General features: G+C 42.3%; 1 protein-coding gene across 1 annotated transcript; it reads left to right on the forward strand.

The window, feature by feature from the left end:
* The first annotated feature begins 31 nt into the window (after nucleotides 1-31).
* On the forward strand, nucleotides 32-23507 carry f10 (coagulation factor X). Its single transcript, XM_026158282.1, has 17 exons — nucleotides 32-116; nucleotides 617-777; nucleotides 1456-1480; nucleotides 1870-1983; nucleotides 2130-2267; nucleotides 2587-2702; nucleotides 5452-5572; nucleotides 6509-7116; nucleotides 10070-10136; nucleotides 17882-18042; nucleotides 18242-18266; nucleotides 18442-18555; nucleotides 19513-19644; nucleotides 19796-20085; nucleotides 20379-20496; nucleotides 21008-21195; nucleotides 22099-23507. The coding sequence occupies exons 1-17, from the start codon at nucleotides 56-58 to the stop codon at nucleotides 22519-22521; spliced, it is 2862 nt and encodes a 953-aa protein (XP_026014067.1). The 5' UTR covers nucleotides 32-55; the 3' UTR covers nucleotides 22522-23507.
* Nucleotides 23508-23569: the final 62 nt, after the last annotated feature.

Genomic DNA, 23569 nt, shown 5'->3' on the forward strand with positions numbered 1-23569 from the left:
GCCCCCTCATCTTGAAAACCCCTGTTTTCTGGCAAACACTCTGAATCTGGTCAACATGCTGCTGAAGGGCTGCTGCATCATCTGGACTCTACTGTGGGGCACCGCTGCTGCTGCAGGTTGGTTCCTTTAGAGAAAATAACAATCAAAAATAACCTCAATTGGGAGCAGTTTTACACATCTTCTAATTCCATCGAGAAACCTAAAATGAAAAGCTTAACTTATGATAAAATCTGAACTTTGTGGATGGTTGAAGAAATGTCACAGACTGGCAGGTAATATATTTTTATGTGTATTTTTTTGTGTTTTTAGAAAAATGCAAAGCAGATGTGTCTAATGTTTCTTTAATTGATTGACAGAAAACAACTGTTTTGCTGGTTTAGTTATTTTCATTTAAGGGTTAAGCTTTTTCAATTTTTACTGGTTAAATGATCACTGTTAGCTCATTATTATTTCTTTCAAAAATTGAATACTTTATTATTAATTCTTACATTTCGTGCTATAAACTTATATTCTCACACATGCAAGTATGTAATTGTTCATACATGACACTCCACTTTGTACATTTAAATGATTTTATTGAAAAAAACCCCTCAATCTTTGCAACCCGCCCTTCCAGTGTTTGTGGAGAAGCATGAGGCCAACTTAGTCCTGCAGCGCTGGCGACGAGCAAATAGCTTGTTTGAGGAGGTAAAACAGGGAAATCTGGAGAGGGAATGCATTGAGGAGATCTGCAGCTATGAAGAGGCTCGGGAGGTGTTTGAGGATGAAGATCAGACGGTCAGACACACTGATGTTTAAAAGAAGTAAAACTAGAAGAAGAAATAGAAGTAAAAAGTCCCTGTGGTGGACCTCCTTAGGCTGTCATACTTTTCTTTTCTTTCCGTCTTCTTCTGTTAACTTTCTCCCCAGCTTTTTTCTTTTTCCCCCTTTTCTATCCCCCAGTCCTGTCCCTTGTGGTTGCATTAACCCAAAATAAATTCTAATAAGATATGACTGTCAAGTGGACCATTATCCCATAATGTTAATCAGCATGTCATTTTCTGGCCTTCTGCTAACAGGATACAGGCTAAAATCATTTTGAATTTATAAAACATAAAATTTTAGAAACTAAATTATTCAGCCTTATAATTTTGCCTTAGTTTGAAAACATAAGTGACAACAAAATTCTACAGGTAAACTGACCAAACTGTCAATGATGATTAAAGATGATTATTAAATTAGACCTCTGGCATGTGTTGCATATTAAACAAATCTTTTGCTCCAACTTTATACAACACTCTTTTTCAGAATGGAAATGATCCGCCTGCTGATACTTAGTCAAAATGAGCACAGACGCTACAGAAACCTAAAAAAACTCAAACTGTTGTTTAATACACTACAATGTTTATCACTAATTTACCGATCAAAATAAATAAATAAATAAATATGAAAGTTATTTAATATTTCTTTCTTTAGATGCGGTTTTGGCAGTCATATGATGGTAAGTAACATTTTGATTTTAAATTTGTTTGTGTTACGTACGCACATATGACAGGTGAGACCAAAGTAGAGATGGTTGGCCAAAAATCAAAAACAACATATCAGCACAAACACATCAGATTTCAAGCCAGTGATAGACAACTGATGATTTGGACACATTGGAGTCATTGAGTCGATCGTGAACTCCTTCGAAATCCAAAGTATTCAAGGGTTGAGTGTGAGGCTAGCTGTCTCACAGGGTCATGAAACAGGACAATGATCCCAAGCACATCTCCAAGCCAGTGGACGCAGTGCAGGGAATTTTTCTTTCCACAAAAGTAAATCAAATTTTCTTGCTTTCATTTAATCACTTTGATAAATCTGACATTATCATTATAACTCTTCTGTAAGGTCGTGACCCCTGCCTAATGAACCCATGTCATAATAATGGGACATGCATTAATCTGGGAAATAGCCAAAAATGTCAGTGTCTCGACGGGTTTGAAGGACGATACTGTCAGACAGGTAAGAAATAAGTTGGTTAAAATTAATTTTATATGAAGATTTACAGAAAATTGCTGAATTTAAACCCATATACTTTTATTTCCCTGGTATTTATCCCTAAATAAAAAAACTTTAAAGCTTTAAACAAATGATTTTGATTTTCTCAGTCTTTGAAGATACCCTGAAGTGCCTTTACCTAAACGGGCGCTGTGAGCAGTTCTGTGATGGCTCAGGATCTAGACGTCGATGTTACTGTGCTGATGGATACGTGCTGGGAGACGATGGACGACACTGTGTCCCCAATGGTAGAAATGTTGCAGGACTACCTCCATTAAGAGCTTCAGCTTCATTATTTTTACCCTGATCACGATGTGAAATCCTTTATTGAGCAGCCATCAAATCCTTTTATAATAGATACACTTGACTGATATGATCAAAACTATTCGACCCCAAACTTAATGTCTGTCAATTTAATCGTCTCATTTAAAGGTAGTCACATGATGTCTCATTACGGGAATGACTGATTGATTGCTTCTGAATTTCTTGGGGAAGACGTTAAGTTGATTATCAGTTACTTTACATCTCAGAGGATTAAGTAGTTGTGCGGTTGCATTTGTGTTACAGTGGAGTATCCATGTGGTCGGGTGGCTCCACCAGAAATTGGACAAAACCAGACTGCAGTGATTACTCCAAGGATGGTGGGGACTTACCACTGTCCCAAAGGAAACTGTCCTTGGCAGGTAAACACTGCTTTATATGAGTGATCAAACTGATTGTTTCATCATGGGTGTTTTCATTGCACCATTCACTCATGAGCTGCATGAGTTTACTTGATGGAATCAAGCCTACAGAGTCTTGCTAATGACCTACTAATTGTGTTCAGATGTGTTACAGTTGGGACATCGGCCCTCGAGGACTGGAGTTTGACACCCATGTCCTAGAGCAGGGGTAGGCAACTCCAGGCCTCGAGGGCCGATGTCCTGGAGGTTTTAGATGTGTCCATGATCCAACACAGCTGATTTAAAGGGCTAAATGACTCCTCAGCATTTCTTGAAGTTCTCTAGAGGCCTGGTAATGAACTAATCATTTGATTCAGGTGTGCTAACCCAGGGTGAGATCTAAAACCTGCAGGACACCGGCACTCGAGGCCTGGAGTTTGACACCCCTGTCCTAGAGGGATTGTCTTCTACGTAGCAGTAACATTGCCAAAATTTGTCAACAATTCAAACATCTTGTGTTAAAGTGGAAATGTCAACTTGACAGTGGACAGTTTGAACTTTTGATGACTATGTTAATGCATAATTCAAGCTTTATACAACTTAAGTAGGCGACTTATCTTCAGTGTTGGGTAAGTTACTTTAAATTAGTAACTTAGTTCCATTACTAGTTACTTCTATCAAAAGTAACTCAGTTACTTCAAGTTACTCGTTACTTTCAGAGTAACTAGTTACTAGGGAAAGTAACTTTGGTTTTACTCAGAATTCTCTTGTTAATGTGTTGCTTCCGTAACTGGATACCCAGCCAGACTGCCAGTCTTCTAGCTTGCTTACTTGCCACAAGTGCACTGTGCCACCTACCAATAGAAAGGAAAAAAATAATGTGCACACTTCCATGAGAGAAATCCCACACCTGGACCGTCGTTGACCGCCGCATGATTCTAGCCTGCTTTTTACATCCAACACAAAAACTGCAGTCGTGGTGCTTTCGATTGTACTCAGAACTCAGAAATTCTGCCTTCTGAATAGGAAGATGCAGGTAACACCAGACTGCAGATGAGCTGCATACAGGGCTGGACTGGGACAAAAAAATCATCCCGGGGAATTTGACTAGAGACCGGCCCACCATTATAGGAAAAATCATAAAGCCTTTGAATGAAAATAAACACTGTTGTGACAGTGATGTTCACTGTTCTGATGGTATATATGCATCAATCTATCAATCGTTTGTTGTAAGATTCAGATAATTATTTTTTTAAAAGTGAGACATTTTAAATGAGAATAAGAAAGTATTTCTTTGTGCCCCCCTTTCCCCGTTAATGCCCTGCATGCCCCCCTGGCAAAATTTTGCTAGACCCGCCCCTGCACAGTTACCAGCTGTCAGCTACGTAGAAAAAGGATCCTGGTGTTATTTGTCTCTCAGAAACAGTTCATAGCTTCCCTTCAACTCATTCATGTCACCTAAAAGGTAAACCTGTTTCTCCATCACCTGTTCAGCTCTGATGGTTCAGTAAGGACATATCCTGGTTTCATCTTCATGTTTCCCTCTCACCACATATCCAAACCGACATCATGACAGCAGCTTTACAGCTGTGGCTCCAGCAAACATCAGCTGATAGTAGAAATTAATATTAAATAAATTCTAACAACAGCTGATCAAGCTTAAACATGCTGCTGTTGTTTAGCGCGACATCCGCTGGTTTCCTCTTTCTGGCGCAAAGTGGGCGATAAATAAACAAGAGAGAAAAGCCGATCAGCTGATCATTGATCAGTTTCATGATTGAAGTAGAAACAGGAGAGGGAGGGTGAGAGGATGAGAGAAGAAGAGGCAGCTGTGCAGCGTAAACACAGAGTAACTCCAGCTTTGTGTCTTTTTCATTGTAGCTGAAGTCCGGGACAAACTGTTCCTTTTCACCTCAATAAGAAACGCGTAATATTTTCTCTGAATACGAGATGATTCTGTTTTTTACAGGACGGTTGGAAACTCTAATAATTAACTTTATGAACAAAATAAAGTTCAACATCAGTAACATAGCACCACCCAGCTGTATAGAAACTCCATCATGCTAGCTAGCATGCAGTACGAAAAAGTCCGCATAACGAAAATAAACTCCATCTAAACTTGGTTCATATCTGACCCAGAGAGACTGCAGGTCATAACTTCTTACCTGAAGTTCAGTTCACCTGACACTCTCGGACCGGCGGCTGCTTCGGGTCTCTCCTCTTGCCTCCCTTTTCCTTCATCCACCTGCTGGCTTCCACCACTTGCTAATGTTATTGAATCTGTGGAAGCTCCGCGATAGCCACCACACGAAGTAACGAATAACGAGCCTATTTAAATCCCAGTAACGAGTAACGCGTTCCTGGTTTTGGCATAATAACTAGTTACCGTGCTCGTTACCACAATAATAACGTAGTTACTGTAACGCGTTACTTAATAACGCGTTAGTCCCAACACTGCTTATCTTTAAAAACACCCTGTACAGTTTTTGAGAAGAAAATATGTAAATGCTGTAAACATTTCCTCTGTTTATTTCTGCTGTAAACCTGGACAAATTTACATGTTCAGTAGAGACTAACCAAATTTTTGAACCACAGTCAAGTGGGTATGGTAGAAAAGCATAACATAGTTTAAATGATACATTAATGCAATAAATTACAATAATACACAAATGATATATGAAAATAAATATTGTTTTTAGTCTCAGGTTTGATTTTTATCCTGGGAAATAGTTTCTATCTTATAGTTAATGTAACCTTGTTTTTTTATTAGGTTCTGGTTCAGTTAAATGCAAAAGCTCACTGTGGAGGTGTTCTCATCCATCCAAAGTGGGTCATCACTGCTGCACATTGCATCCATGGCCATGACCCCCAAAACCTGACTGTGGTAGCAGGTAAACTCATTTGCATCGCTAACATATCAGACCAGTTTCTAATAAAATGTAAAATTTAAATATCATTAACTTGTTTTAAGTTATCAAATTGGCTTTTAAAGTTATTTGTCACTGCCTTTAATTGCCTGTGACATTATTTCTAAAAGTAAAAATTGATATTGCAATGGCGTTAATGTGCTACTTTGCAAAACATACTTATAAAACTATTTTGCCCCTATTGGGGAAGAAATAGGAAAAACTTGATGCAAAGACTTGCATCAGCTTTAGCTTGCTTCATATAGTGAATCATATAAGGCTTACGTGATGTACTCATGAAAGTGGTCACTTTCTCTTTACTTTCTTGTATTGTTTTAGTAAGTATCCAAAACATACAAGTTTCATTATATAATTTTTCAAGGGATCTTATATCTGTTTTCACTCTTGTATGCTTTTCATACAAGTTTCACACAACAGATACAAACTTTGTACGATTTATATATATCTTTTCCATATGGAGTATTTTGATACATTAATTTAACATCTAAATGTTATTCTTTTAAAGTTAGCTTTTACTTTCATTAATTTGTTGAATTGAGATGAAAATATTGGTTATTGTCTTGAAAAATATATTTTTTTAGTTGTTTGTAGTTTTTAGAGTTTTTTATTGTGTACTTTTGTTAATTATTTTAAAAATGATTTGATCTAATAAATCTTGTACATTAGTTCATAATTTCACTATCAATTATTTTCTAAAGGGGTTTGCACTCATTTATTTTTTACAATGTGTTTCCCATCATTAAGTTTTGTGGAAATTATTTGGTATGGGTTTTTGTAAAGTTGTTTTTTGATCCTTTTTTTCCTAATATTTTTTTAATTATAGGATTTATTTATTTATTTATTTATTTATTGGTTATTTTGTAAAACTTGGCTTTCTCTAACTCTGGTCTGTGTCACCAGGGGAATATAATTTGGATGTGGAAGAAGGCACAGAACAGGAGATACCTGTTTCTTTGGCAATTGCCCATGATAGTTACGTCTCAGCGACGGGTGACAGTGACATTGCCTTGCTGCAGTTGAGCCATGCTGTCAACTTGAGCCAACACATCATCCCTATCTGCCTGCCCACTAAAGATTTTGCAACGCGGGAGCTGTTGCTACAACGTTACCACACTGTGTCTGGCTGGGGCAAGAGGACAACAGGGGGCAATGGTAAGACTCTAGGTGCCCTGGTTTCCCCTGTCCTCCGCATGATGCCAGTCCCCATCCTCCAGAACTCCATGTGCTCCCTGAGAGCCAAGTTCAACCTCACTGAAAACATGCTGTGCGCCGGATATCTGGAAGGACGCCAGGAGAGTTGCCGTGGAGATGATGGCAGCCCACTGGTGTCGCTGTTTGGCTCCACCCACTTTCTGACTGGTGTGGTTGGCTGGGGACGTGGTTGTGGGGCTGGGTATTTTGCGGTGTATACCAACATGGCCAATTTTGTGGAGTGGGTGGAGAAGACCATGAAAAATCCACCATCGTCACCGTCACATTCTCTCATAATGGTGGAACAGAAAAGAAATTAGGAGATTTATTTTTCTTTGTTGTTTATTTCTTTTCTGAAAAATTTGAAACGTTATCACTAAAATGCTTTCATTGATCTTCCTGGTCTTGTCTGGTTTGTTTGGCTGAAATGTTAAAAGTGAAGTATTTCCATATGGTTTTCTTGAAAATGTTAAAAAATGGAGAGAAGCAGAATAAATGTTACTGTCAAAGAACTCTGTGGCTCATCTTTGTGGGTAATATAAACTCTTAACATGCCTTTCTGTTATCATGTGTCCACCTTCTCCAGCTGCATTCCAGATGATCATGGTATTGTGTTTTAAAAGCCCTTTAATCCCAGTAATAACTGAACATTTGTTTTTCTAAGCTGCAGAGTCAATACACGTTAGTTTGGACTGTGGACATCCAATACTCGCCCCACTAAGAGCGCTGAGCTGATTGGCTGCCATTCAACAACCTCCGCACTGAGTCAGAGTTTTAAAAGAAATCTCCTCATTTACTGTACCCCATCTAAAAGTGAGGTGAAACAAATTCTTCAGGCCTGAGTGTGTGAGGAAGCTGCACAAACTTTTACAAAAGTGTAATAAGTGTCTTGTTTTTCATGATTTAATGTCTAAAACTTAATTTCCTTGCATACTGCTGCCAGGTTCTGGATTTATCTGTTGATGGGTTTTCTACTAGGCTCTGACCATAGACACGGTGCCCTCCGAGTTCCTATTAGAGTCAAACCTTGTTTATAAATGTGGTTCACATGTGAGCTAGATATTAAAGATATCCAGAGAAGCCAATAATGCAGCTTTGAGCTCATCCTTTGGAAAATATCTTTAACTTCTCAAACACTCAAAACCAGACTAAGCTACCAACCTTACTTGCTGACAATTGCTTATTAAAGGTTAATCATAGTGAACTGGGCAGATGAGTTATGCAAATACAGACAAGATATTTTGTGCCTTTTATTAAAATTTTGTCTTTCATACTATTCAGTGTTCCCTGTTGACTGCAAGGAATTTAATGATCCAGACTGTTGATGATTACGACAAAATAAACCTGCATTTTTTCTAATGACCAGCAGTAAACAACCCCTCAGGTTCTGACAGTATGGAAGTCTATAAGAACACAAGAACACGAGCCTGCGGATCACTTATCTTCTGAGCTCAGTGTGCACTTTCCTGTTGAGTTTATGGTATTGGTCTCTAGTTTCGTGACTTTCTGAATGAAGGATTTACCAGCATGGCTACCTTGTGGCTGACAACTTGCTTCCCTATGAATCCCCTTATGTTTTATAAATCCTTGGTTAAATCTACAACATAGTTTTACACCTCACGTAGTTGCTTATACTTGCTCTTACCAGAAATGTAACTACACATAGTAGGGGAACAGAGCTCAACAGCTGCAACAGATGCTACTTTACTTCCAGAGTATAATGATTAGCATGACAGCTCACAGTTCACCAGCTTCTCTTGTTTTTATCTCTGACAATCTGTTGGTTCTCTTGTCTTCTCTCCTTTCTGTGTTTCATGAAAAGCAGCACGTGCAGCTTGACTGTCTCATTTTGCAATAGATAAACAACCACTTCACCCATTGGGACAGGAGTCCACACAATACTCCAAAATTTTTTTGGCTTACTCCAAAGAAACAGCATTTTGGTGTTGGTGTACAGATGTGGATATAGTCTTAAAGCTGGGTCTTTATGAGACCTCCTGTTGTGTCCTCTATGACGTGCACTGATCCAGTCTTTTATGTTGTCAAAAAAGCTTCAACTTTTTAATACTGGATTTTGGAAGACCTTTGGATGTAGACAGCACCACCCGAGCAGCTGTTCTGATGATGCCATTGCCTTTTTCTGTATTTCATATATCCATGACGGTCAGTACAGCAAGGGTTAAGGTTCAAGTCTAAGGAGCTTGCAAAGAAAAGTGTCTGGACTTCTTTAAGTTGCTTGAAGACATTTCACCTCTCATCCTGAAGAAGCTTCTTCAGGATGAGAGGTGAGATGTCTTCAAGCAACTTAAAGAAGTCCAGACACTTTTCTTTGCAAGCTCCTTAGACTATGATGACCTGGATGAATGAGAACCTTCACAGACGGTTAAGGTTCAACAGACTAAAACCTTTGACCTGGCCTGATCCTGTTCACAGCAAAGTCTTTTTCAACCATGTTGGTGCTTGACTTGACTGGTACTTTTTTTTTTTTTGCTCAATTTGAGTACTCAAAGCACTTTGTTACTGCTACATTCACACAATTGCTTTTTACTATGCCTAAGGACTGAAATTCATGCATTCACATGATGGATGGGGTCTGATGGATCTGGGGCCAACTGGGGTTAAGTATCTTGCTAAGGATGTGTTGACATACAGTTTGGAGATCAAGCCACAAACCAAAGCACTAAATTATAAAGTACTCACATGTGAAACTTTGGTGCTCCTTATATGTTTATTTATTATAGGCACAGCAACTCCACTTACTACAGACTATGCAGCTGACAATGACTCCTTCCTGCCCATCTATTTGCTTCCAGTAGTTAGCCAATTAGAGGAAAGCGCACATGTAGTGAGGATAATGATAGCTTTGTGTTATCCATTATGTATTATCTAGTCCCATAAAAAAACATACAAAACTGGGCATAAGCATAACAGGAGCTCTTTAAAATCTGATTGGCTGTGTCATGATAAATTTCATGCTGGAAGTCATACTAAACATTCTTTGGCGTGGTTGCCAGAGGGGCAACCTCCATGATTGGAGGATTTTACTTTCAGCAGTGCTATCTGGGACTTGCAGTTCTCCCTTGAAGTTTTGATGACTCAGTTAAAACCCAACTAGCCCAATCAGTCAGTTTAAACACTCCGTCCCCCTCCCTCTCCATAGAGGTCGTTACCCTCTACACCTCCCCTCCTCTCGGCTATCTTATCTCTACATTCAGACTCCATTACTCCACTCAACACAGAGGGTTTTCCAGGCTGATCTCATAAACATCTAGGACCATGTTCTGGTGTATACGTCTGTCCCTGGGACTCCTGTTCTTTCATCTGGCTGCTGCTCATGGTATGTTTATAAAACTGTATGTTTAGCTTTTAACAATGACACATCATAGAAGTGGGGAAGAATATGGTGTTTAAGCTGAGAGAGAAAGAAATACCACTATGTTGAATGCATTGGGTTTTTTAGAGGGGGTGTTGTGGGTGAGGGTGATTGACAGATGGCAGGTGACACGTGACCCCACCCCGTGTGTTTGGTGTGTTGTGTGTGATGTCAGCATGACAGCAGCATGCATGCCACACGGGAAATACTCTACTAAATCATCATAATTTTCTTTATCATTGAAAATGGACTTTTGAACAATAATTGTATAAATAACAATATAAAAACTTCTGATTTATTTGTGAAAATACTAAATAAAGCAAAAACAAAAAAGAAAGGGTAAGAAGATGCCTATACGGAACCTGCACATAGCCACTATGACATCACTTATTGGTTTCTGGACATTTTGCTGCAGCACAAGCATTTTAGCTGTTATGCTAGTTTGTTGTTATGCTAGTATGGTTAATTACCATATTTGTACCATTTTACTGCTTCTTTACACCACATTTAAGATATGTGTTTATCTGGTCTTTAGGGTTTTGAAGACTAGCTGTATATAAAAGATAAATATAGCTTCTATCACATAAATGGATTGAAGTTCACTTTTAAAGTTTTGACTTTTTGGTATTATGGTCTAAGGAGCCTGGAAAGAAAAGTGTCTGGACTTCTTTAAGTTGCTACAAGACGTTTCGCCTCTCATCCTGAAGAAGCTTCTTCAGTTCTAGGGTCAAATGGTGGAGAATCCCAGATTTAAGCCCTTTCGCAGTGTCCCCCAAGAGGGACAATGGACCTCCTAATGATCCTAATCACACGAGCCAAGGTGTGAAAACGGGTGTGGGTCACAATCAGCCAAGATTTCAGGTGAGCTCATTGGGAAACCTGGCCCCACCCTATGATGTGATTTCCTGAGGTCAGATTACCCAGGCTGTGAGTGGGCGTTAAGGCGTCTGGGAAGGGATCTCAAGACTGGATTATAAATGGCAGACAGTTGGTGTCGTAAGCCACCACCTCTGTTCAAAGATGGTCTTTCACAGTGGACATAGATGGCTTTGTTCACTTAGCGGTCCATCTGCATCTAAAAGACAAAGGTCGCTCATTTGAGGATGCCAATGTTCACATTTTGGACAGAGAAGACAGATGGTTTGAAAGATGGGATCTGCTAGGAGCTGCTGCCATTCCCTTTCGAGGCCTTCCCCAAACTACAGCACAATTCACATCCAGGCAGTTCACCTTTATCTACTAAAACGCTGTCAAACCTAAAATGAGGACGTGAGCCCAGCTGGTGAATGTGTGTTTGTCAACAGGAGGTACAAAGCAGTTCCCTGCATAACCATTGCAGCAGTTTAGTCCAAAATGCCTCTTTAAACTCATTCCCGTCGCATGTAGGACTCTGCCAGGCAAACCCTTTGTCAATGATTATATTTGTAGTTTTAATGGAAAGAATTTGTGGGTTTAGTCGGGTGGCGGTAAACTTCCATTTTGTTGGTCTCAGAATCTCATCTCTGCTTTTGCAGCCTATGTTGGCTTCATCAGGTGGTTTTCAGTTGATTGTGAAGCAGCGGGTATGTGTCAGGGCTCTGTGTGCGGGGAGGTGGAGATGTGGATCCAAGTGCAGGACTCTGAGACGGAAATATAACTGAAAACCACAGCTTTATTGCTGGCACCAACAAAACAGAAATCAAACATGAAAACACTAACTGGAACACACAGGCAGGGTCTGAGGGCACAAAACGACACAGAGCATGGGAAAACACAGGGCTTATGTACACAGGGTAGTAATGAGGGAATGGGCAACAGGAGGGAGACACAGCTGGGAGAGATCAGGGCTAACGAGACAGGGGGAAACAAAGCTGCACACACTAACCTAAGACAAAGACTTTCACAATAAAACAGGAAACATGAAACACTACTAAAAGACACGGACTGAAAATACATGAAACTGTGGTGGACCACTAGAGGGCTCCACTCACACCCAGTGTATAGGAAGTGTGTTCCTGTGTTTTGTGGCGCGATATGCACAGTTGATGTTGGAGACAAATAAAGAAGGAGTGAGAACTGAGAGCTCTGTGTCGTTGATGCTTACCTCCACATTGGTGACCCCTGACTCGAGCATGCAACGGGCCGTAGATAACGCAGACTCCGCTATGGATGCATCAGCGGCCGCCGGACCTCCGCCTCCTGTTGCAGCTACGTTCGCTGTGGCGCTGAAACTGCCGGACTTTTGGCTCCATGACCCCCCGTCATGGTTTGTACACGTGGAGGCTCAGTTCGCCCTTCGCGGCATCTCGGCTGACGACACGAAGTATCACCATGTGGTGGCCTCGCTCGACCCGCTGGCCACCCGTCGCGCGATGGCGCTCCTCCGGGACCCACCCGCCCAAGGGAAATACGCCGCCCTCAAAGACCTGCTTCTTCGGCGCTATGCCCTCTCCGACGCCGAACGAGCCGAAAAGCTCCTCAACCTGTCAGGCTTGGGTGGTGTTACCGCGCTCGAGCTCATGGAGAACATGCTATCGTTGCTCGGGCCGGATGACAGTGGTTTCCTCTTCGTGCACCTCTTCCTCCGCCAACTACCGGCCGCCGTGAGAGCTGTCCTCACGAACTCTCCGCTTCTGCCTGCGAAGGATTATCGCTCCCTGGCTGAAGAAGCGGATCGCATTCTCCTGGCTGGCCGCACTTTCGACGTTCACGCCCTGGCTACGGACACGCCAGCGGCACCTTCCACGCCTCCACCTGCCTCCCCCGGAGCATCCGCCCCCTTGCTGACGGCAGGGATTGCTACACGCCGGCACCGCGGAAAGAGCATCTGTTTCTACCATCAGCGTTTTGGCGACAGAGCGCGTCGCTGCCTGCCGCCTTGCGCTTTCAGGGCCCAGGGAAATGGACCCGCCAGCGCGCCGTAGCAGCCGCGACCGCTGGCAATACAGAAAGGCTGCTCTTCATAGAGGACTCGCGCTCCGGGAGACGTTTTCTCGTGGACTCCGGCTCCCAGAAGAGCCTCCTTCCCCCTACCGCTGCCGACGGACTAGCAGCGAACTGTGGGCTGCAGCTCATTGCAGCTAATGGCTCTCCCATCAAAATGTTTGGGGAAAGGTTGGTGACTGTTTGTCTTCATGGCCGGGATTTCCAGTGGAACTTTGTTGTTGCCGCTAGCTCTGTACCTATTTGGGGTGCTGATTTCCTGTGTGCTCATGGACTACTTGTCGATGTTGCTAACAGGCGTTTAATCGATGCTCTCTCGTTTTCTTCGCTACCCTGTTTTACTCGGGCCGCTGAGCCCCTGATTCGGGCTAATGTAGTGACCTCCAGGGATGCTTTTCAGCGTTTGCTTTTAGAGTTCCCATCGCTGTCTGTCCCTAATTTCTCTAGCACGGTAACGAAGCATGGGGTTGAGCATTATATTCCCACGGTCAGGCCCCCGGTGTTCGCGCGCGCGCCCCCTCAACCCCGCGAAACTGTCCGTCGCTCGGGAAGAGTTTGCAGCCATGGAGCGCCTTGGCATTGTACAGCGTTCGAACAGTGCATGGGCCTCTCCGCTTCACATGGTGCCCAAATCGGACGGTCGTTGGCGGCCATGCGGAGATTTCCGCCGTTTAAATAATGCCACGGAGAATGACCGTTATCCCATCCCCCACATTCAGGATTTTTTTGCCATTCTCGCCGGAACGTCGATTTTTTCTAAAATTGACTTGGTGCGGGGGTATCACCAGGTTCCCGTTCGGCTTGTTCGAGTTTTTGCGCATGCCGTTTGGCCTGAAAGGTGCCGCCCAGACGTTTCAGCGGCTGATGGACTCCGTTTTGCGTGGGCTGCTGTTTGTTTTTGTTTATCTGGACGATATATTGGTGGCCAGCTGCTCAGCGAGCCAGCACAAGTCCCATCTGCGCCAGGTTTTCCAGCGTTTGGCAGCGCACGGCCTGATCATCAACCCTTCCAAGTGCCAGTTTGGGTTGCCTGTTCTGGATTTCCTCGGGCACCACATTTCCGCTGAAGGTGTGGTTCCGTTGCCCGACAGAGTCCAGGCCGTTTCGGCTTTCCCGCGTCCCATGTCGGTTAAAGCGTTGCAGGAGTTCTTGGGGATGATAAATTTTTACAACCGCTTTCTCCCCAGAGCTGCCCACCTGCTACAGCCACTCTATGCTGCCTTAAAAGGTAAAACAGCCAAAGATCCGGTTGACTGGCTGCCAGAACGCGTCCGTGCGTTTTCCGCAGCCAAGTCTGCGCTGGCTGACGCCGCCCTGCTGGCCCACCCGCTTCCGTCGGCGGAAATCGCGTTGACCACCGACGCCTCTGACGTGGCAGTGGGTGGGGTGTTGGAACAGCGGGTTTCAGGTCTCTGGCAACCGCTTGTCTTTTTCAGTCGAACGCTCCGGGATGCTGAACGCAAGTACAGTGTTTTTGACAGGGAGTTGCTGGCCCTGCACCTCGCGACACGACATTTTCGTTTTTTCCTCGAGGGTCGCAACTTTACTGCGTACGTTGACCACAAACCTTTGACGTTTGCGATGTCCAAGGTCTCTGACCCATGAAGCGCACGCCAGCAGCGCCAGTTGGCAGCCATTTCTGAGTTTACCGCAGACATTCAGCATGTGGCTGGTAAGTCCAATCACGTCGCTGACTGTCTCTCACACATGTTGGTTTCTCCGGTGTATGTCGGCATCGGTATGTCGGCCGCCCCCGCCCGGTGGTTCCCCTTTCGTGGCGTCGTCGTGGTTTTGACTCGGTGCATGCCCTCTCTCATCCCGGCGTCCAGGCCTCGGTCAAGCTGGTCAGCGCCAGGTTTGTTTGGCCGGGCCTTCGCAAGACGGTGAAAGGATGGGCGGCGGTTTGTGTCCCATGCCAACGCTCAAAAATCCACCGGCACACACAGGCACCCCTCGAACCTTTCCGTGTCCCGGGTAGGCGTTTCGATCACGTTCATGTGGACCTGGTTGGTCCCTTGCCGCAGTTACAGGGTTTCACGCACCTTTTGACTGTGGTGGACCGCACAACCAGGTGGCCGGAGGTGGTACCCCTGGCGTCCACGGCAGCGGCGACGGTGGCCAGGGCATTTTTGTCAACGTGGGTTTCACGTTTCGGCCCCCCTGCTGACATTACCTCGGACAGGGGCCCCCAGTTTGTTTCCGAGCTTTGGTCTGCTATGGCTGACAGCCTGGGAGTCAAGGTCCACCGCACCACAGCATACCACCCTCAAGCTAATGGGATGTGCGAACGGTTTCACCGGTCACTTAAGGCCGCGCTCCGTGCTTCCTTAACAAGTGGCGACTGGGTCGACCATCTTCCGTGGGTTTTGCTGGGTTTTGCTGGGATTGCGTTAAAGAAGAACTCGGGGCTTCCCCAGCTGAACTGGTCCTCGGCCAGCCTCTCCGGGTCCCCGGGGAATTCTTACCTGAGAGCCCCCCCCCCCCCATGTTTCGATACCTCTTTGTTGCCTTTTCACCCCCCAAGAGACTCATTTCCTGTTCCTGGTCCTGTGCACCACTGCCTGCCTGACACTTTTGTTCCGAGTTCATTGGACTCTGCTCGTTTCGTTTTCGTCGGGCACGATGCCCATAGGACTCCGCTGCGTCCACCATATGACGGGCCATACAGGGTTCTTAAACCAGGCAACAAACATTTCATTTTGGACTTTGGCGGTCGGCAGGAAGTTGTCTCTGTTGACAGACTTAAGCTTGCACGTTTTGCAAGAGGATCAGGTGGTCCCGGCCCAGGCCCCTCGCCGCGGCCGCCCACCTGCCACCGGGCTGATGGATTCTGTTTTTTTCCCCAGGAGCGACCCAAAATCAACGGAGTCCGAGTCGTCTGCAGGTTTTTCTGACCGCCAATGCCAGCCTCGCTCCCGGGCTGGGTTGCCCTCTGTCAGTTCCCCACCCCCCCAGTTCAGCCGTTCCGGCCGTTTGCTTAAGCCCCGGGTCCTGGACTAGTTCTGCTGGGTGTTCGGGGGGGCATGTGTGGTGGACCACTAGAGGGCTCCACTCACACCCAGTGTATAGGAAGTGTGTTCCTGTGTTTTGTGGCGCGATATGCGCAGTTGATGTTGGAGGCGAATAAAGAAGGAGTGAGAACTGAGAGCTCTGTGTCGTTGATGCTTACCTCCACAAAACCACAATTCCTAAAACATGGATAAACAGAAACATGAAACTCTAATAATAAACATCATCACAACAAGAGAATGAGAAAACAATCCAAAACACCAAGATAACTGAAACACAAAGTACCAGAGAAACAAAGAATAATCCATGATGCAAAAGTAAACCAAAACATAATAAACTCAATTGCTGGGTCCAACGGACCCAGAACCGTGACAGTATGAGAATCAGCACTTCCACATCTGAAGCCATAGTCCTCTGCAATGAAAGGTTGGAGTGTCACATGTGAGGGGAGGAGACATTGACCCTGCACCACACTGGTCCATCAGTGAGAGAGAGCAATTTACCAGCAGCCTACTTCCCAACCTCATCTATGGCCACTAGCACTGGGTAATGGCCAACAGAATACAGTTGCAGAAATTAGTTTTCTCCAAAGAGTGGCTGTGCTCAGCCTTAGCCATAGGGTAAGAAATTCAGTCATTTGGCAGGTCTCAAATTACAGATGGTAATCCTCCACATCAGAAGGAGTCAGCTGAGGGTGAGGTGTTCTGGGTGTGTTCTACTGGGAAACAGTACATGAATGCCTATGAATGCCTTTGTGCTCCAGAGTTTCCAGAGTTTCAGCTATTTAGATAGATAGCTATATAGCTTCAGCTATAGATAATCCGTAGAAAATAGACAATGGAAATGGTATAAGAACCATTAAGACACAGCAAGTCATATTATCTGTTAGGTCAGACCTAGTCAGATTAACAGTATTTTGTCTCTATCTGTCATTCTGCAATTCATCCCATGTAAACAATAACGTGGCGCACAGCATGACGTGAAAAAAGGCACATACCTTTGACGTTGCAACGAACTCTGTATTCCAAGGAGTTTTAAAAAAATCTCAGTTTTCGGTGATTTGAAACGCCGTTGACGAAACAACTGCGTTTTCAAAAATACTCGTGCAGCTGCGGACATAGCGTAAAAGAGAGTAGTTTATTTTATTACTACCTGCAATTTATTGCAGATTACTTGTATTTGCTTAATTGTTTACTAAATGTTTGAGCTGTGAAATAAACCGCAATGGAGCAAAGTATGGGTGTGTGTGTGGTTGGAGGATGTGTTTGTGCATGCTTGTGTGTGCGCGTGCGAGGGGGGGGCGCGAACATGTTTTTTGTAAAACAAAGGGGGGCCGAACAAAAAGAGGTTGGGAACCACTGTGTTAGGTAATTACATTAAGAATATTCCAGAAGGGGCGGGCTGCCCATAGACATGAATGTGAGTGCGAATGGTTGTCTGTCTCTCTGTGTTTGCCCTGCAACAGACTGTCAGTGTCTTTTTTATGTTAACATGTTAAACTTAAGGAAGTGTGCAGCTGTTATGAAGGGCAAAATTAGCTATAGAAAGGAGTTATTTGTATCAGACTGTAAATATGTTATTTTAACTGTAAAGATGGACATTTTAACATGGGTGTCTATGGGGACTCATTCACTTTAGGAGCCAGCCTCAAGTGGACATTAGAAGAAGTGTTTCTGGCACTTCAAGTGTTGCTTCATGACTTTTTCAAAATGCACTAAAACGAAATCATTAAATTAAATACCGATGTTTAATTTAATGTTTTACATTTTTTTTCTCAGTCTTCTTAGACAGCCAAGTGGCCAATCAAGTGCTGAATCGAAGGATACGAGCTAACAGCATTTTTGAGGAGTGGAAAAAAGGCAACATGGAAAGAGAATGTGTGGAGGAGCGCTGTAGCTGGGAAGAGGCGCGAGAGATATTTGAAGACAAAGAAAAAACTGTATTAACCTTTATTTTAATACATTTAAATTTGCACTCAAACATTACAAAATTTTAGGAAATATTAGAAAAGATTATTGTAAATATTAGGAATCATATGTCTAAATTATGGTATTTTCCATTATTAACTATTATTTAGTGATGGAAAATCTGGCTTTTAGATCTTTTGAGCAATTTAATTTTCTTTTGTGTTTTTTCAGGATGAATTCTGGGCCAAGTATATTGGTAAGTTTTTGTATTAAAATCTTAGAAATGCTGAAACTTTACAAATAATACCCTGAAAGGACATTAGAATATATGTACAATTACCAACTGAAAGAGGACAGCTGCTAAAATGTAACCTTGTACTTTGACCACTACAGTCAAACACTTGCTTCAATCTGCTGTTCATGTCCCACAGATGGAGATGCATGTATATCATCACCCTGTGTTAATGGCGGCCAATGCAAAGATGGAATTGGCAGCTACGCTTGCTACTGCCAAGAAGGGTACAAGGGCTTCAACTGTGAAATTGGTGAAGAACTTCAAATTTCACTTACTGCCTTTCAGAAAAACATATTAACTTATTCTGGTCAATAATACAATCTTGTAGATATACTGTAAGGTTAGTAATGGTTAAGTTTTGGTCAAGTTTTGCTAATGTTTGAAAGCTCCCATCCATTTTCAGTATCTTATCTGAAAAAAACTATTGCCACAAAAAGGGAAAACTGCTCATTTCAGAAGGAGTTTTCTAACCTTTCTGGAGGTTATATTACTTCAGTATAGATAGCAGTGGGGACAAAAACATGGCTGGCTGAGCCTCCTCTCGCTAGTTTTCCTGGGATAGCCTGACCTTTCTTGAGGTAGGATGGTAAACAATAGTAAAAATCTGCAGAAGAAAAGGAACCAAAGACCCTGTTACAACATGAGCTGTTTCATGGACGCAGGGTTCCTGTGGCCACTTTCTGCATTGTCAGCATGTTTTGGGTCATTGTTATTGTGGACCCATCCATAACAACTTTTCTGTGTTCTGGCTGATGAAAGGAGGTGCTGAAAAAGGGAGGAACACCCACTCTGGGTAAGGGATAAGTTACTGCCCTAAGTGGAGGATTTCAAGTATCTTCTTGTTCACAAGTGAGGGGAGTGAGAAACTGACACAGATTTAGGCAGCGTCAACAGTGATGCGGATGCCATACTTTTCTATTTTGGTGAAGATCATAAAAGCCAAACTCTCGATTTCATGGTCATTCTATGTTCCTACCCTTACATAGGATCACAGACTTTGGGTAGATGAACATTCTGTATGAAGGGATAGATATGAATATAACCAGGATACTGGCAGTTTGGCAATTGTTCAGATGTTAAGCATAATCTCAACCATTCCAAATTGTAAACCATGCACATCTGTGACGATGTAAAAGTTTTTTCAGAAACCTACTTTGTTTTTTTAACAGTGGCACCATCTATCTTAACTGTGTCTGTGTCTTTGCAGTTATTCTTCAGCTCTGTGAGGACAAAAATGGTGGTTGTGAACATTTCTGCGATGTGATACAGAGAAGAATTCATTGCTTCTGTGCTGATGGATACTTCCTGGCATCAGATGACAAATCCTGCCACTCCAACGGTGAGAGAGGCTTAAGAATGTGAATAGTCTTTTACTCAGATGGCAGAACAGTAAAAGAGCACCTAGATCACAGATCAGACTTTGGAAACCATAATGTTGAAATCTTCTGGTCCCAAAACTCAACCTCTCATTACCATACAAACTCTTTCAGAAACGTACAAATGTGGTGCCATCAGCAGCAAAGCCGTTCGGACTGTTTTCTGGTATGAGAGGAAAAACATAACAGAGGGGAACATAACTAAGTTTAACAGCACCGGCAACATCAACTTAACAACACAGCCTTATGTCCAGGATGCTGGTCCAATGTCCTCAGTGTCTGAGAACAAAAGCCAAAACGTGGCACATTATCCTAATTTGGAAAAGATGATTCAGTCTGAAATGGCGAAAATGACTCGTATTGTCAACGGGGAGGACTGTCCACCAGGACAATGCCCATGGCAGGTAGAGACTCTTTCACAAAACGTTTTGGGATTATAATTTAAGAATTTACCTGCCAGATACAGTTTCTGTTTCAGTAAAAAGTAACCCTAACCCATACTTTCACCTTCAATCGATCACATGATTCCCTCAGGGTAAACATCTAGAAGGCATTATCAATACTCAGCTGACACCTAAGAGTTCATAGCATTAAACTTCATTTTCACATGTCTTAGACCTCTGCACAGGTTTTATATCGTCAATTCAAATGTTTTTTTCATTTTTGGGGGGGTGGGTGGCTGTTTTTGTCCTCATAGGCTCTCCTTGTGAATGAAGATAATATTGGGTTTTGTGGAGGAACAATACTCAATCAATACATCATCCTGACTGCTGCCCACTGCATGAACCAGTCACGTTACTTCAACGTGAGGCTCGGTAGGTTTGATGAACCAATTGTAAACCTGCGTATATAATTCTAGTTCATCACATTAAGGTAATAATGTCTTTATGCCTATTAAGAAGTAATAAATCTAATTTATGATCTTTAACTTAACTTTATGGTCCATATGACATATTTTTCAATTGTATATTTAATATGATAAATTTTATAACAGATTTTAATGTGGGTATTTTTTTCAAAGTATGAGATATGGTACAGATATACCCTTTTGTCAACTTCTGTAAAAAAGAAATAATGATCACTTACAATTTTTTAATATAGAACATTACCAATGCTGAGGTTATTATGTGCATTTTTTAAGTTGGTAGAAATAGTGCAGTTTAGAACTTTTTGTTGGTTACGCACAGGTTTTAGGCCATGTCCCTTATCGGGACGTGATTAACAGTGTTCTGTTTTCAAAGCGCTTTGTATGCTGTAAAAAAATTTAATTACTATGATTTTTCATTAAAACATCGCTGAACATCTTTGCTTTTTCTCTGCACTCAGGTGAATTTGACAGGTTGGTAAATGAGGGCACTGAAGCTGACCATATTGTGGACACGATCCTCACCCACAGAGGGTACAAGGCAGACACCTACCACAATGACATTGCACTCATCAAATTAACCACACCCATCAAATTCAGCAGGTTCATTGTGCCAGCCTGCATTCCTGAGCAAGAATTTGCTGAAAAGGTGAATTTTTAAAATCATATCATACTATACCATTACATATCACTTTTATTTATACATAACAGGCCTGACCAAAGTGTTGTAACACCAAACATAAAAGAGAGCATAGAGACGTAGACAACAAGGTGGGACAGATGGATGTAGCAGCTGATATAGATAAAATGGGGGTGCAATCATTAAGAGACTTGGATTTGTAAATGAACTGGAAGTCCGTGAACTGAAGGTGAAATTGGACTGACATAATGTTGCTTGCAGCAGATAAAAAGCGAGCTGCAGCATTTTGCATCAGCTGTAGGTGAGCAATGAGTCCTGGGTGATTAAGACAAGGTGTTATAAAAGCAAAGTTACGTTTGTACAAAGGAGGCTTAATTTTTAACCACAGCTAGAACTGGAAAAAACAGGGTTTTACCACTCTGTTCACATGAGAATTGAGCTTTAGAGAATCCATCACACCTAGATTAATAATAGATTTCTCATATGAGGCCAAAGAGGATGCAGATACTGCTGCTGGTGCCACATGAGTTTTATTTTGTTTCTCACTAAAATTCTGAGAATCCCCTGATGTCAATAATGCAAAATGTAATGGAAAATCTAATTTTGAGGTGACGGTGCAATTAGTAAAAGCAAAAAGTTTTATCTTGCTTAATAAACTTTTTCCTATTACTTCAGACGATTGATAAACAACTAGATTTTATACTTGAACAGAGAAGCTTATAAAAAGGTTTGGTTGAGCAAAACATTTGTGTATGCAGCCTTAATCTTTAGTTCATATTTTTTTTAAAAAGAAAGAAAAAAGAAAGAAAGAAACATAAAGAAAAGAAAAAACAACCAAAAAGGAATTTACCAAATTTGTTTGATTATGTGACGTTTATATGACAATCATACATGGATTACCTCTATTGTCAGGTCCTGATGCAGCAGCCGGATGGCATGGTTAGCGGTTTTGGACGTCTCGGCGAGGGTCGGGAGCCATCCAGCATCTTGCAGCGCCTATCTGTACCTTATGTGGACCGTCGAACCTGCATCGAATCCACTCCTTTACGTATCTCGCAGCGTATGTTTTGTGCTGGTTATGACACAATAGCCAAGGATGCCTGCCAAGGTGACAGTGGCGGGCCTCATGTCACACGTTACCGTGACACCTACTTTGTCACTGGCGTCGTGAGCTGGGGTGAAGGCTGTGCACGCAAGGGCAAGTATGGTGTTTACACCCAGGTGTCCAAGTACATTCAATGGATCCGTGATGGTATGAAGACGCTGATCCAAAAAAACAAGATCGGCAGCAGGATGAAGAGGAACCATGCCCAAATAACAAGGCTTTATCTGTAAAACATCTGTCACTGAGCAGAGATCGGCCAGACTTTGCACCACTCATGTAATCACTAATGAACAGTCAGAGAAACCTATTCATCCTAGTGCTGCAAAGAGCTGCAAATCCTACCTGTGACGAACAGAATTAGAGTCAGTAATTATTTGGGGGTTCCTCAGGGTACTACTCTTGGTCCTTTATATTTTTAATTTTATTTTATGTAACATTAATTTTGTATTAATGTTTATTTTTCCAGGGCAATCATCTGACATCATATTTCTGAACAATTCAAGTCCATCATTTCCTCTGGGCTCTGATTTTGGTCTTAATTTCCACTTTAGATGTTTCGTGTTCTGGTTGGTTCACTGATTCTTCTGTAAGTCTTTCTCATGAGATTGTTTCCATCAAAGATGTATACTATCTCAAACAGGATACATCCTCTGAAATTTGATTGAATACATTTTTTTTTAGTATAATTACATTTTTTTTTAAACAGAATGCATTTCATAATCTCAGCAATTCAATGTTTTGTTCCATGTATGCTTCATGAGTCACTGATAGAAACAAGCTTTTAAACTGAACATGAAGCAAATAAAAGCAAACTATAAGAACATGTTGAAGCCTGATGTCATTTAATGATAAGTATAGCTTGTATTTATAATAGTAATTCAAAAGGTGGAAGAATCTCCAGTGACAGTTTGGAAAAAAGTTGTTTTACAAAATTGTGTTTTTGCTCAAGAAAATGTAAAATTTGTGGCACAATGGTTTTAAAGAACCATCTTATTACTTGATCTGGATAAACTCAATGTTATGTAAAAATGTCAGTGATGAAATCTATCCTTGTTTACCTCAAACAAACAAACATGGAGACCTTCTGCTTGTTTTGCTTGTTTTTAAAGGAAAGGCCAGAGTCCACTTCAAGAACAGAGCGTTTACGGGAAACTGCGTGGTCTTTTAACTCTTTAGAGAATCATGTGAATAAAATGTCAAAAAACAAATAATTTTATAAGGACTGGATGTTTATATGTACACAAAAATGCACACCAGTAAAATAACCTGGGACCAGAC

The sequence above is a fragment of the Astatotilapia calliptera genome, chromosome 23 (assembly GCF_900246225.1).
Source record: "Astatotilapia calliptera chromosome 23, fAstCal1.2, whole genome shotgun sequence".
Taxonomy (NCBI): domain Eukaryota; kingdom Metazoa; phylum Chordata; class Actinopteri; order Cichliformes; family Cichlidae; genus Astatotilapia; species Astatotilapia calliptera.

Excerpts from the sequence above, each read along its gene's own strand:
- f10 (XM_026158282.1), top strand. The coding sequence starts at position 56 with ATGCTGCTGAAGGGCTGCTGCATCATCTGGACTCTACTGTGGGGCACC. Across the intron at positions 1,481-1,869 it reads GTTTTGGCAGTCATATGATG|GTCGTGACCCCTGCCTAATG; the intron begins GTAAGTAACATT and ends CTCTTCTGTAAG. Across the intron at positions 20,086-20,378 it reads CAGGACAATGCCCATGGCAG|GCTCTCCTTGTGAATGAAGA; the intron begins GTAGAGACTCTT and ends TTGTCCTCATAG.